The following is a 16,093-nucleotide window of genomic DNA, read 5'->3' as shown; positions in this document are numbered from 1 at the left end:
AAAAAAGGATTAATCTAATCATATTTTCAACAAATTTGTTTCTAAATTTCAGTTTCTCTACAAATTTTGTGTTTTATTCTATTAATATTTATTAATTCCATTTACAAGGAGGTCAATAACCCATAAAATGCAGAAATAGTGAAGATCTATCTACCGTGGCTATATTTACGTGTTGTCCTTTATCAAAGGTGAACAACAAGAATAAAAAATATTTCTTAGAAATTAATGAACTTTTTCAATAAAAGATTAGCACTACCTCTGTGAGTTTCAAATTTTTGGTGAAATCATCAGTTTGTTGAAACTTTATGTAGTGGCCTGGCATATTTATATGTTAGAGATATATTAGAGATTACAAAATCGGATATTGTAGTTCTACCTGTACATCAATTATGCCTACGATTTTATTTCTTAGAGAAACCTTACCGGATTTGAAGCTCAGTAGCATTTGCTGTGGTATTGGCCACAACCACCAACGTATTCTCGGTAGGATGATATATACTCATACCATACAGTATGTTTTAAAAGGTCGTACGTGAAACTTAGTATCAATTTTAATATTTTTCAGATGCCAATTGATAATTGAATAAAATATTTTCGACTAATAGAATACTAGTCTAGGTACCTACCAATTAATGATTTAAAATGTTATATGAGACGAACCTGAAGCTCATACGTATACAGCGTGAAAAATGTTGTTCCATAGACTGTTACAGAAAAAAAAGATCCACTCGTTCAATTTTGAAAAATCCAATCATGTTTGAGAAAATAAAATTTATACAATACTTGAAGGAAATTATTTATTGTGTATTAATATGTTTATAGTGTAACACATATCGTACAATTTTTATAAAGCAAGTGCTTAGATCGTTTAAAAAATCCATTTTAATTTTTCTGCCACATTTATTTCCTTCAAGAAAAATAAACTAGATTTTTTTTCAAGAGATAACACAATTAAAGTACCTACTTGTTTGTTCCTATCAATAATAGAAGCAGAATAACTACATCTACGTTTCTGTGGCTGGTAATTGCTATCAAAATATTTTTAGGAACGTTCGATTTAATTAAGCTAAGTTAAAGCAAAATATATTTTCTACCCGGTAACATTATTTGCTGTTTTGCTGATGGACATAAACAAAAAACATATATAAATAAATATTGTTTATAACTTTATATTTTTAGTTTGCGGTAAATACTTGAACATTGAGCTTCAACATTAATTTTAAAATTTCGACGCATATGTTTTAAAGTAAAATTAAGTATGAAGGTAAATTTTCATAAAAATTTCGTTTCGCTAACAGCTGCGGGCTTACACGCATTTTTGATAATATGTTCACATGGACACTTTCTATATTTTGGTAATGTACAGGGCCTTTATAAATGATTACAAGCCACGTGACCAATAATTTTATTTTCTTCGGAAAATTTTGGTGAAATTGAAACAATAAGATCAAGATAACGTTTGAACACAACATTCTGATTCACCGACTGTGATTGGTGTAATTTTCCACGAGATTCTATTCAACCAATTATTAGCGATCGCATTATCTCGAGCGTAGACATAACGGTTTGTCATTGTTCATTGTAAAAGAAACATTAATATTGGTGACGCTAGGGAATTTTTGTTACCAGTACCAGTCACGCAATGTTGCATTGCCTAAGCTCGGCGGTAAGGTGGTTTGTAAACACTTATGAAGTCTCTGTACCACTGCGCTCAATATTTGTTATTATTTTTACCACCCTGTATAGGAAAATTTCGATTTGAGTAGATTAAGTATTTTACTACAACAGTTCTTCTTTCTTTCTATTTGAAAATTCATTGCAGGTTCAAGATCGTCTGGAAGACCCTCCAGTATTCCCCAAGCCAGTGTCCTCGGAAGGCAAGAGCCTCCTGAAGGATTTGCAGATTCGTTGCAGCCGGTCTTGGAATAGGGACGCCAGAGAATTAGCCACTCTACTAGCTAGTCCGCATTTCAAGGCTCTCATCGATTCCCACGACGAGATCGCTCAAATATCGGAAAACCCCAAGCCGGAGAAGACTGAGCCTCCGAAATTATTTCCCAACGGCATGACGGGCGACGCAATAAGAATGGTGGGGGTTCGGAAAAAGCCCGGGGAGCCGCTCGGGTTAACGGTAAGGATATTCATCCAAAATTACTAAGGATGTAAAATTTTATAAGCTTTTTTTAAACGTTTTACTGTTCAATACCTATATCTTTCAGTTGTATTGGATTTTCGTTGTAGTTTATCGGTATTAGTTATTAAAATATGTTTTTTTTTTCTCTAATCCAACTGTGGAACTTTCCATTCCGTTTTTTTTTTCAATGAGTTAAAAGAACGAGTATGGCTTAAACTATACTATTCCATATTACTACGGCTCTGGGACAGTGAAAAATTTAGTAATAACCATTTTTGCTGTGGAGAACCTAGATCTGCATCCACATCCAAGGTAGAAGAGCAGATTTAGGAGGTATGAGGAAGAGGTATGAGGAATAACCTTGGAACCAACATTACGCCTCATATAGATATTAGCCACCTTCTTGTTTGGAGAACCTTTAGGAAACAGCTAACGTACCCCTACCACATTCAATCCATGTATACTTAATCCAACAAACTATGTGTGATGTTAGATTAACATTTGGTAGATGAGATTTCAGAGCACATGTTGACACTCCTATGTCCTATAACATATAACTTTTTCATGGATGAGTCAGGATTTACAAAGGGATGGAAATTTCAGTTTTCATAACAATCATATTAACTACGTTTCTGTTTAAATATTTGGATTGACACTGGGAGAGAGGTTAATAGGATCTTAGTATGACTAATGTTGAACTAGGTGAAATACTAATTAAGGATTAGTAGGATCTGTTTTATAACCTAAACAATCCTACATATCTACACTTTTTAAAGGAGGCGTTACCGCTAAAATTTGAAGACATGCCACTGAATGTCAGGTTTCCTTTGTGGTTCATGCAGGATGGTGATCCTTCTCATTTCTCATACCGGGTTTGGGAGTACTTAAATCAAATTTACGAACAAAGCTAGGCAGAATGGAGGTGGTGAACTGGCTCAGTGGCCACCTAGATCTTGATAGTTTGATCTCGGAAACGAATTACTTCTAAGCATATGTTACAAATAACTTTCTAGAATACCTTTGCTTCTATAACCTTTTATCTTTTTAAAAATCCTTTAAAGGTGTGTTTGTATATTTATGCAGATACTTATGTGAACACTGGAAATTATTTTCATTGTAAAGTGAAATTAAATTATTGAAAATGGTCAAACTGTTAATTCTGTTTTTAACTTGTTAATCAAGATATTATATGAAGCTGCAAACTCCACGTTGAGTAACTGTGTATAACAATTTTATTTCAAATTTTAGGTGCAAGTTGATGACAATAAGAATCTAGTAATAGCCAGGATATTAGAAGGTGGTATGATTGAAAAGCAGGGCCTTCTTCATGTGGGAGATGCAATATTAGAGGTAAATGGTGCACCCGTTTCAACTCCAGAAGATCTCCAAACAGAAATTGCCAAAACAAAAGATCATGTGACCCTTAAAGTAGGCAATGCACAATCTGCAGAAACACATTCATCTCTAGTTGTTGCCAATGGTACAAATGGTGTGACAAAAAAATTAACGGTGAGTATCAATAATTAATATTTGACTATATCCAAATTACCTATGACTGATTTTCTTAGTGCTACATGAGGGCACTCTATGAATATGTTCCCCAAGAAGACACTCTCTTACCATGCAAGGAAATAGGATTGCCCTTTGATCGGGGAGACATATTACAAATTGTTGACCAAAGAGACCCTAACTGGTGGCAAGCTAAGAAAGTGGGGGGTGATGGAACAACAGGGCTGATCCCATCACTAGAACTTGAAGAAAGAAGAAAAGCGTTTGTGGCTCCAGAAGCTGACTTTGTACATAAAATAAGTATATGTGGTGCGCGAATATCAAAAAAGAAGAAAAAAATAATTTACCAGTCGAAGAGCAGCTGTGATTTCGATAAGGCTGAGTTATTACTCTATGAGGAAGTCACTAGGATGCCTCCATTTAAGAGAAAAACCTTAGTTTTAATTGGAACTCAAGGTGTAGGTAGAAGAACTCTGAAGAACAGATTAATTAACAGTGATCCGGAAAAATTTGGTGGGGTTGTTCCATGTAAGTAGCTTTTAATGGCTAAAAACTTTAACATTTATGTATTTGTTTTCTTGTAGACACAACAAGACCTCAAAGGGTTTTGGAAGAAGATGGCAAAAATTATTGGTTTACAGATAGGGAATCAATGGAAGAAGACATTAAACATCACAAATTTTTAGAGTATGGAGAATATAATGGTAACTTATATGGTACTCATTTGGATTCCATTAGGGAAGTAATAAAACAAGTAAGTGATCCATGGAACATGGAAAAATTATGTTAATATGTTTATTCTTCAATAATTAATGGTTTTAGGGGAAAATGTGCATATTAGATTGCAGTCCAATGTCCCTGAAAATACTCCACAACAGTTCAGAATTTTTACCCTATGTTATCTTCATTGCTGCACCAGGGATGGAGCAACTGAAGAATTTGTACGATGTGGGAAGAAGTAATTCAAATCTGAGATATTCCAGCAGAAATTTAACGGTAAGATAATGAAAAAGTTCGAATCTTAGCACTTCTGATGTATTTTCTTATATACATACCCTTGGATTGTGACATGCCTGATGTGATATGAATAATAGCTTTTTGTTTTTCAAATTATTCCTTTTTTTGTTGAGATTAAATTATTTTTAAGTAATCTAACAAAATCTAAATTGACCGATAGCTGGTTTACTTTCGGTTTTAGCATTATAGTAAAAAATTGATTACTCATTATATTTTAATTTTGCAGTTGGAAGGTTTAAATAAAAAAAATAATTGGAAAATTATTCTACAATTTATCGAACCATTTCAAAATTTAAGAAAAAAATAATTTAATAGTTATCTAATTTAGTCAAATTTTCATATTTTGAAAGTTTCATTAATTTTTCTTTTATTTTGTACTTTTTATATCTTTGTCCTTGGTATAATATGTAGTTAATTGCATGTCAGATGATCTTTGATAAACATTTCTATTTCAAACTGTAGAATTGGTATTTTAGTAAAAAATGCATTACTCATAAACAAGTGTATAATAGTTGCTTTTGTACAGGGAACAGAAAATAAGCTGGAAATGATGAGTAATATTTGGATGACTGTAGCTACTATTTTATTTGATTTGATTATAGTTTTTACTCAAGATATTTTAATGGGCTGGGGAATCAGTAATGTCCGTTTTTCTTCAAATTAAAAAGTTCACATGAAAATTAAACACATTGTCTAATTGACACATGCCATTCGAAAGAGGACTTAGTGCTATAACAGACTGCTTTTGGTTGCTTCGTTAGATTTAATTTTTGTGAATTTTCATTCGTTTGAAAATTGATCATTTTCTGCACTTGCTTCTTTTTGTTTTTAATCGAGATGGGGAAAATGTTAAAGCCACTCAAGCTGCTTCCGGAAATTTGTGCCATATAGAGTGATAATGTTACAAATTAACGAACGACTTGTTGATGGTTTCGTTTTAAAGAAGCAACCTTAGAGACATGAATCGTTCGGACGCTCTGTTGAGTTTGATAAAGAGCCATTGAATCAACTCCTTCACAAAAATCCAATATTACTTATTTCCCAACCCAATACTAATATAGGTACCAGTTTTTCTTGATTAGTGTGTAAGTCTATTTATTTAAACAACTATTTTTTTTATTGGAATGGTATGGATAATTTTTATTTTTTAATTTGCATGATAGTTTGACCGCCAAAGTTCAATTCGCTACAGTTCCAGAAGAGCCCGAACATTAGAATCATTGGCGTCTCTATATGAGGTATGTATGGATATCTCCTCTTACATTAGTGTAACACTTGGGTGTTACGCTTTAGTACGAAAACCTGCTATCTCAGATTTCAGTTGGAAAACATGCTATCTCAAATTTCAATTGGAAAACATGCTATCTCAAATTAAGCTTGGAAAACATGCTAACTCAGATCTTTAGGTAAAACCATGCTATCTTAGTGTGACTAGAAATTTAAGTTGGCACATTGAATGATTGAAACCGTGCATTTATAATAAACTTATATAATATATTTTAAAAAAAGTAGGGAATGTTTATATAAACTACAAAATTGTTAATTAAAAAAATAGAATAATATGCAGTATGCTGCAACACGTACATTACTCAACGTTCTTTGAAATAACAAATTATAAAAAATATAGTGTATACCTCAATATATAAAAATGTTTGTTATTACTAAAAATTATTCGATTTTTTTCACATAAGTTTGCTTTGATATCAAAATTAATAGCGTATTCTTATTTGATTTTTTATAGTCGCTACTCTTGATACACTTATTTTTCTTTGTCACAAAATCTGGGATGCACAATTTATTCTGAAAATAATTTTGTATGCCTAAGGAAACTGTAATAAAAAAAATATATAGTGGACCATGCTAGGCCCCAAACTCCGGGTCTGACTCGTTCTTACTGAACCTCAATAAAAACAAGGTAGCTGAGTCCTTGCATAGATTTTGGAAATGAAATGCAGGTATGTGACACTTTTATTACCGGTACTTTATGATCTGCTGATGATAAACATGTGATAAACATCTGCTGATGATAATCATATGCACCCGTCGCATCGATATATGTATACATATCATTCAACTTTATACATTATATTTATATTCTGGTTATTATGTTAACTCTATTAACAAAAGTAAGAGTAGTGACTATAACTCAGGTAAGAGTGCGCTATTAATTTTTATATCAAAGCAAACATGTATGAAAAAAATCCAATAATTTTTAGTATTAACAAACATTTTTATATATTAAGGTATACACAATTCTTTTTATAATTTGTTATTTCAAAAAACCGAGTAATGTACGTGTTGCAGCATACTGCATACTATTCTATTTTTTTAATGAAAAATTTTTTCGTTTATAACAGTAACTTCAACAAAATTAATTGAAAAATGTTGAAAAAAAATAAACAGTGTAACTGAACATAAACATTCCTTACTTTTTTTAAAATATATTATATAAGTTTATTATAAATGCACGGTTTCAATCATTTAATGTGCCAACTTAAATTTCTAGTCACACTGAGATAGCATATTTTTACTTAAAGATCTGAGTTAGCATGTTTTCCAACTTAATTTGAGATAGCATGTTTTCCAACTGAAATTTGAGATGGCATGTTTTCGTACTAAAGCGTCGAGATGAGCTTCTATTATATACATTTAGTTGTTAAAAGAAAATTATGTTTGAAGGAAGAAGACTTGAAGAGAGCTTTAGAGGATAGTGCCAGTATGCAAAGAAGTTATGACAAATATATTGACACAGTTATTACCAACAACGATTTTGATACAACTTTCCGTCAAATTGTGGAGGCCTTGGAAGCTCTGACATCAGAACATCAGTGGGTTCCAGTTAACTGGATTTATTAATTTTGTTACTGCCATAAATCACTTTTTTAAATTACTAACATTACGTTTACCGATCAATTCCAAAATATATTTGAATTATTAATGAAACTAATAAAGAGTGAATGTTAATAATTTAATATAATTGAAAACGAGACTAATATCTATATCTAAAATGTAATTCGTATTTCATACTTTTTCAGTTATTTTAGTTACTTATAGAATACTTAATTTAGGTTTAGGTAATATTGAAATAATCTGTTATGGCTATAAGCTTGTAAGGCAAATCTTGTAGTTTGTCAAATAATTATTGTCAAAGTGGTTCTCGGCTCTAATAATAATTTCACGGTATGAGCCGTTTTTTTGTAAATAACTATATTGCTGCTTGTACTGTTTCTCTTACAAAATGGAATTTAACAAACAAGTAGGAAGAAAACCTGTTATTACTTGGTAGAAAACTATTGGAATAAGTTTAGAGAGACCTATTGCTTTCTTTACTAATGCTGCAAAAGCATTGTGAATGTAGGTGTATAAATTATATACCGTGTGCTTGTTTTTCTAGTCACATCCTGGGGACCTCTGTTATTTTAAGGGAGATTGGTTAAATTAATGCGAAGTTGTGGAGTTCGATGATAAATAACATGTTGAAGAGACGTGACTTATTTTTTTGTATTAAACTTATTAGTGAAAAACTGATCTCCATTTTATTTTTTTAATTGAAGAGGATAAGACAGATTTTTGCAGTCTTTAAAAAATAAAATATCCAATTATTATTCCAAATTAAATTTGTAGTTAAATTAAATTTTCATCGATAACTTCAAAAAGTTGAAAGAGTTAATGGAAAATATATACATAAAGAAGTGAGAAATATGCTTCAAACCTGCTGATTATTTATTCCCCATGGAAAAACAGTCACTCGGTATAGTATAAGAACCGGTAGCAAATTTTTTTTACTGGAAACTTTACATTATAATTTGTAAAGCAGTAAGTCGCCTTCTTAATGCTGTGATGTCATCATTTTGCTGCTGCAAAGTGTATTTTGAAATTTAACTTATCCATAAAATTTTCAATTGCCTGTTATTAAATTGCTGTGTTGGATATTGTGAAAAATTTGTTCAAATCTAAATTTCTTATAATGATACATTTTACATGATTTGAATTATTAAACAGTATTCTGAACTGCATTAAATGAATAACCAACTTAATTTAGAGTGGCAGGTTACAGTGCATGTTAAAGTGATTTATTGTTTCCTTTTTACTAATTTATATAAAATTGTTGTCTTGGACTTATTGCAAATATTTTTTCCGATTGTTGGAACCATCAAATTCTAATTTAAAATAATTGTATCATTTTCTGACAATAGGCATTTTTCAAAACTACGATTTTTTATGAAATCAGGACAGAATTCGGTTGGTGACGGAATATGGTCGGATGCACAGTGGCAAAGTACTGGAGTGTGGAACGGAGTACATTTCCTTAAGAGCTTTCTAATAGTGAAGATCGCTATCTATCTCATTCTACATCAGCCAAGTCCACTGTCTTTTTGATTTGCGCATTTTAGGGCTCAAATTAAATTTGTCGTAATTCAAAACTGAACTTTTACAGATCTTGAAATTTTTTAACTATAATATATTTTTGTTAAGAATAAAGTTTTGCCCTTTAATATAACAAAGACTTCATTATTTTCTAAACACAGAAAACTAACTTGCATAATCAACTTCCACCAGTAATAATTTTTAGGTTAAAAGAAGCGCCATCTGTCAGATTTCAAAAATCGATGTTTAAACATGGTAGATCAGGTGTTTTGCTGTTTACGAAACTAAATTACCTGGTTAAATCATAAATACATTATTTTGATCACGTGTTGGTACAAAACTGATTTCTACCAGTGCATCTAACGGTAAGTTTTGAAAAATGCCTGTGGTGTTATAAACATTACTTAATGTTTAAATTAAAGATAATATTTGTCCAAAACCAATACACTCTTGTTAAATATTTTGTTGAATACTGCCATCTTTATGCTAGATTTAACGCAATAAAGAATTTATATTTTACACTATTAATTTTATACTAAAACGCTGAGAGGATATCTAAATAGAGTATCTCGGATGTATATGGTACAAAATATATTTAACATCGAAAAATTCTCACGATAGTATTACTTTAGTAGCCTTATTTGTAGGAGATATGTTACTTCTAAGATGTATATATTATTGCAAAGTGCAAGTAAAAGAGTCGACCGTACTATGACAGTAGTGGTAGTCAGGCATATTTTAACACTCTGGCTGCCTAATAAGATACAATTTAGATTTCTAGAAATACAAGTTAATCATGTTAGTTTTAATTATTGTAAGCTTATTTTTTTGTTATGTACGAGCTTCGTGTTATATTTTTAGACCGTCCAAGTGTTCAGGGAAGATCTGTTTTACGATATTGTTTTTACGTAAATATTTGCTATTTTATTGTATTTTTTATGGAATTATTTTAAAATATATGATTTTATTAGTTAACTCATCACATATTCCTCAGTACCCTAATAAACACTTTTTTTTTTTCAAAATGTGCTAATTGAAAATTAATAAATAGAATGTTCTTTTTTGCAAGTTCTTTAAATATGCTTTTAATTTATGCAAGTTGTTTTTATACTTCATATTTTAATGAGTATTGTGTTTAATTTCTTAGTACATTGTGTTGTTATTTTAGTTTTTATTATGCAGATTAAATCAAGTTAAAACTGTTCATATTGCATTGTAGTTATTATTATTAAATCGAACTAATACGAAGATACCGTCATCCTATGACTGCTCCTTTTTGTTGTAGGATACAAGGATTGATTTTTGTTTTGCTTGCTTTCGAAGCCAATGTCCTAACTTTAGGTATTGTTCTTTGGATTGTTCTATATATAGACCAAAAAACCAAGGATCTAGAAGACACTGGTTTTCTCTGAAGGTGTTTCATTTAGATCTATATTAAATCTATAAATTAAAGGCAAGAAAGAGTTATCAATATGTTCAAAATTATATACCTAAATGCATTTAATTCTTCTGGCTAGTAAGGTAGTAAGTTTGAAACCAGTACCTATATGTCAAAAAGGTTATGCTGTATTTAAATTTATATTATATTGCCAAACAAATTTAAAGCTAATTTAATTTTATTCAACCTTGTGTTAGGGCTCCTGTACATGTTTGGCCAACTAGTTGGGCCAATGAGTTGGACCAAAAATGAGGAGACTGTTTACACGTTGGCATTGCCCATTCTGCACTGGCCATTTAACGAGCATGGATGTAGATTATTGGTTCATTTTGGTACAAATCTATAAACTGCAAAACTTTATCACTATTCCATACTGTAGTCGTAGCTCGTAAGTACAATTATTACGCCACAACACTATCCTTTATGCTTAAAAGGCAACTACGAACTGAAGAAGAGGCCAACGTGTGAATGCTGTTGGCGGAGTGCGCCAAGATCTTTTGATATGTGGACGAAAAACCGACAACATTCGGCTGGCCAGCCAACGCTGTCCGCCAACGATCAAGTTACGCCAAGCGGTCTTGTACACGTTGGCCCAACTCATTGGCCCAACTAGTTGGCCAAACGTGTACTGGAGCCTTTAGGCTTATTCGAAACTTAAAATAATGTTGCAAAAATTGCCCATTTTTCTAATAAAGAGGAAAAGACCCTATTTCTTAGAAGTAACATTAGAAATTATATCAACCAATCCAGTTTCAAAATCAGTGGTTTTGAATTTCTAAAGTTGTTAATGGAAGTAGAATCCAGTTTCTCTGCTACTAGTTGACAAATCTGTATAGGTACCGATCTATTTACATCAGAAATATTTGATTAAATCGAGGCTTAAATGATATATTTTTAAATATCAACATCCTGCATTTCAAAAAAATAGCGGCCTTTTTGGTTCATTAAATCTTTTAAGTTTTAACCCAAAACAACCTCCTGATGATATAATAGACTTTAAAAAAACAGCCTGTACAAGTCTTCGTCAGCTGGAAATTTTTAAATGAGATACCTACTTCCAGTGATTCTAAAGTTTGTAAATGAAAAAAGTATATATTTTAAATTGTCACGATCACGATGCATTCTTTTTTTTATAACAAACTTCTTATATCTTCATAGTATTTCAAGAAATTCAGAGAATTAATAATTTTAGTTAATTAAAAAAAGTACTATTTCAAAATATGTATTGAAACTGCCATCTATGGATATTACCGTCAACTAGTCCCAAAGTGAATAAATCAGATAGAAAACTATTCTATATCATTGTTAAATAATTGTCTTTAAATAAAGCCGTTGTATTATAGTCTGACATGAATCGAATAATATTTATTTAAATTTCAGTTTAATTTTAAATGATTTTAGACACATAATATTAACATCTGTTCCCATTATGTACCTATTGCATTGTTCGAATATCTTGATCATAGATGGCTGGATGTGTAGCATTTGCTTCTGGTCAATAACACGTGTGTTTTCGTTTTGACGGGTGATGGTGATGCTTTTTTCTAAAGCGGTAAAGTTATTTAAATTTAAGGTTTTAATACATTAATTGCATGCCTCCTTGTTTGACGCATTGAACGTTTCCACCTCTAATGATTTGTGTGGTTTTTTTCGTTATAAGTAAAATAGATAATATAGCTTTTCCACATAACCTCATTTACTTTTACTCATTTGTTTTCAATTTAAATGCGCGTTTTAAAATAAAAAGTAGGTAGGTAATAACTATTTTTAAAATTTCACTATATTTAAAAGTGCTTGTTATTAATGAGACAATACTATTTTTAATACATATTTGTCTGATGAATTACAAATTAATTTTCTTGTATTTTTTTGTGGTTATGTTTGTTAACAAAAAAATATCGTTTTTTTTAATTACATCACAGTTATACAATCCTGATTTTGATTTTCGCATTGGGCTAAAATTATGAATTTATGTGAATATAACCAATAACAAATCTGTTTTTCCATCTGTTATTTGAAAGTTTGTTACTAACTTCTACTACTATTATTATGTGTCTGCGTATATGTGAGCCGTTATCCTTTATCAAATAAAAGTAAATATTGTGCAAGAATAAGCACATGAAGGTAATTGTAATTTATACCAAAACTACAATTGTTTTATTTTTATAATTTTTTTACATTTAAAATAAAATATTTGAAAGGTAAGTATTTTGCAATTACTGTGAAAATGCCGACTACAAATAAATCAGCGTGAGGGACCTTCAAGAGGCCTCTGAATTTTAGAGTCTATTATTATTTTGGCGACATACGACTACCTACTTGACTCATTTTTTCTTTGTTAATATTTTGTTTTGAGAAATTACATTTTTATAAGGAATTTGCTTATATCTAACTATAAGTAGTAGGTACTTTTTATGCCCGATTATTTACTTTGAAGTAGGTACTTATAAAGTTTCTACTGCATTTGAACAGTAACAGTAACAGTAGACAATGTGGCTAACAGGCTAAATGGTGAAATTTCCCTTTTGGTTACAAATTTTCCCGATAAATTTAAAATAAGAAATTTTAGGAATTATATTTACTAAAATAAACTGGATTTGTGCGATTTACGTGTGTTGTATAGTTGATGTCAAAAAAAAGTTATGCAATCACGAAAACTCGGAGATACAATTTTTAATCTTCATTCATTTTACTAAAAAAAGGCTATGCAGTCAAGAAAGACGTTTTTAAACAGAAACATTTTTTTTGTTAATTTATTCTGTTTGATCATTGATTTTTTTTTAACCATATGGGGGGAGGCGGGTCGCCAACGCCCTCCCTCTTGGATCTGTGCCTGCTTCTATGGTATTTCTATGGATTTAGCTAAACCGGAGACAACTTTGCAAATATGTAATCAAATCTAATTTCGTCAGTACTTAGTCCGGTCGAATTAGGTTTTTTTTCAAAAATCGAGCCTGCCTCGAATTTTATGGGCTTAAAATTAAGTAAAAAATACACAGTATAAAGCCTAAATTTTTGTATTTGTAGAGGTCGAGCGTCATATTGTTTATAACAAAAGAAATAAAATAATTGTTTTCAGTTTTTCGCTTATATCTCCGAAAATAAGCCTCTAATCGACATGAGGTATACTTATAGATTTTGTTCCTGAGGAAATTTGTTACAAGGGTAGGCTTTTGCGAAAGCTTGCAAAATTTTTTTACATTGCAAAATTAGCTGTGAAAATAAAAAAATGTGCAAAATTTTCAGCATTAAATAAAAACGACGAATTTGACTGAAATTGGATGAAACTACAGGAAAAGATAACTGTTGGGGTGCCCAACAAATATCCGCAATCGGTCTCCCAATTTCAAAATGGCGGCCTATTGCAAATAAAAATAATATATAATAATAATAAATAAAGTCGAAAACGCGAGCGTGTATATCTCCTGCACAAGTCAAGATATCGAAATTCGGTAAAAAAGGATCGAAAGGTAATTACATTATCTCGCGTCTATGTAAATTTCAGATTTTTAAGTTGCAAAATAAAAAAGTTATCAAAAAACCAAAAAAAAAAAGACGGTAACTAGGGTCCTTATCTCGGCAATTTTTTAATATACAGATCTTAAACCAATTGCATCAAATAGTGGTTAAAAAAACATGAATTAAGAAAGAAAATCTTCTTGATCCGACCAATAGAAGCCGAGATATATTTTTTTTCTTTAAAGGGTATTTTGGCTGTTTTGTTTAATATTTTGTAATAAACTTAGTCTCGTTGTAAATTAGAAAACTTCCTTTATACGCTGATTTTTTTTTGAATAGATTCGAACAAGAAGTGACCAAGTAAACGTTCGTTAAACAGCGTGTTCCGCGCGGCTGAGCGGTAGCCAGAAGAGGGGAGGGATGTAACGTCATAGTGTTTTTAATTTTTATAAGAATATTAAAAGTAAAATAAATATTTAATGTATAATATATTTTAGACATCGACGAATTTTTCAAGTTTTACGTTGTAGAGCACGTGACTACATGTGTGACGTCTGGCAAAATGACAAAATTGACCCTTTTGGTGTAATAAGTTATTTGGGCATTTTTTTTTTTAATGTGGCATCCAATTAAATAAAATAATTTGTAGAAGGTATTTAATTTTTCTTGAATTTTATGTATACAGGGCGTCAATAACATAATTTTATCAATAGATGTAGGTTTCAGTAATAGAATATTTTGTTAGTGTTTTTTTATATCAAATTACGCTTTCTGTTTTTAGGAAAAAATTAAATTGAATGATAGCTTGTTTCCGTGAAATTAGATTAACATTCTACTAAAAAGTAACTAAGCACTACAATTATTCATTTCTAGTCCTGAACAATTATTTTTTATTTCGAAGTACTTAAGTACATCTACTTTTTTTTTAATTACTAAATATCTCTACCTTCTTTTCAGGTCTTTAGATATTCACGCTACATTCAAGGTTCCTTCTCTATTAAACACGGGATTAAATATAACCTAGTAGGTCGTAACTTAAGGAAGATGTCCGAGGAAACATCCCAACGTGATTTACTACCTAACCCGGAACTAATAAAAAGTTCTGATGAATCTCTCGACGAACCTAAGTGCAAAATTAGGAAAATCGTCGGAAATTCGGACACTGAACTATTTAAATCGGTTTCATCTCAGTGTGGCCATTTGCTGACGGACGAGGAAAGTATCGTGGTGACGGTGAAGAGTTACTCCCCCATCAGAGAATTCGAAGATCCAGAGGTAAAGGACGATCCTTCAGATGAAAATGAGGTAAGTTTTTGTTTTTAATAAGTACTTATGACAAATCGCCGATTTTTTTTTTGTGACGATTATTCTTTTCCACAGTATTTAAGGGAAAGAGCGATGTTTATATTTTTCAAAATTTCCCCAAAGAAAGTTAACTATAACTTCGAATGGATTATCTGCCAATTAGATTTTGTTGCTTTAAATTATTTTCTTGAAATTCAGCCCAAAAACCGGGGTATTTAAATATGAATATATTCTATAAAATTAATAATGGAACAGTATTAAATAAGCAAATTAAGCCCATTTTCCTATAAGAATAATAATTAGCTTATTCATTTCCTTATTTTGCAATTTTGAAGTTCTCGATTTTCAACCAATATTTGATACCATTATAATAACTGTAAATACAGCCAACCATCACCCTTTACAAAGTCATCAAAGAAATGCAGCCGAATTATTGGTCCTCTCTAGAAATCTCCACTGTTACTGTTGCATCGGTTTCATGAGCTGCATATCTTTTTTAGTTGATGTACGTTACAAGGGGTTTACGAAAATTAACTCATAAATCATAATCTAAACATGCCATTCACTCTCTCTAAAACCACAGGAAAACAAGTATATATTTTTTTAAATTCTAGAATGTGGCTAATTGACATAGTTTTAACTAAATTCTTGTATAATTATTATGACTATGCGCAGAAAATTCTAATATCTATTTGTTAGTAAAAGCGAGGAAGTGTTCATATATTTCTAATAAATATATGCCTCTGCATGTCAAATGTGACATAAATCAGCAACATAATATACAGGGTGTTTGGAAAAGTTTGTACGAAATTTCAGGAGGTGAAAGTATAGCCAAAACTAGTAAAAAAAGTTCCTATAAACAT

The 16,093-nt window shown here is 30.9% G+C and overlaps 3 protein-coding genes across 3 annotated transcripts in view; all 3 read left to right on the top strand.

The window, feature by feature from the left end:
• The window catches only part of LOC108909461, a 67,480-nt gene extending 65,588 nt beyond the window's left edge, over positions 1-1,892 (top strand). The window contains exon 5 of the mRNA XM_018713804.1: positions 1,823-1,892. Within this exon, the coding sequence (XP_018569320.1) occupies positions 1,823-1,892 (70 nt within the window). The remainder of the gene's footprint in view (positions 1-1,822) is intronic.
• Positions 1,825-10,220, top strand: LOC108909465 (MAGUK p55 subfamily member 6). The gene is made up of 7 exons (XM_018713809.1): positions 1,825-2,131; positions 3,383-3,643; positions 3,703-4,171; positions 4,228-4,397; positions 4,466-4,639; positions 5,824-5,898; positions 7,340-10,220. Exons 1-7 carry the CDS (start codon positions 2,066-2,068, stop codon positions 7,514-7,516), a joined length of 1,392 nt encoding a protein of 463 aa, XP_018569325.1. The 5' UTR covers positions 1,825-2,065; the 3' UTR covers positions 7,517-10,220.
• A 1,755-nt stretch (positions 10,221-11,975) lies between these two features.
• The window catches only part of LOC108909464, a 91,858-nt gene continuing 87,740 nt past the window's right edge, over positions 11,976-16,093 (top strand). The window contains exons 1-2 of the mRNA XM_018713808.1: positions 11,976-12,018; positions 14,883-15,230. Coding sequence (XP_018569324.1) covers positions 11,995-12,018; positions 14,883-15,230 — 372 coding nt within the window. The 5' untranslated portion in view covers positions 11,976-11,994. The remainder of the gene's footprint in view (positions 12,019-14,882; positions 15,231-16,093) is intronic.

Source organism: Anoplophora glabripennis, unplaced genomic scaffold, assembly GCF_000390285.2.
Source record: "Anoplophora glabripennis isolate ALB-LARVAE unplaced genomic scaffold, Agla_2.0 scaffold121, whole genome shotgun sequence".
In the NCBI taxonomy this organism is placed as follows: Eukaryota; Metazoa; Arthropoda; class Insecta; order Coleoptera; family Cerambycidae; genus Anoplophora; species Anoplophora glabripennis.
Note: the sequence above shows the minus strand (reverse complement) of the source record. Positions and strands in the feature narration are given on the sequence as shown.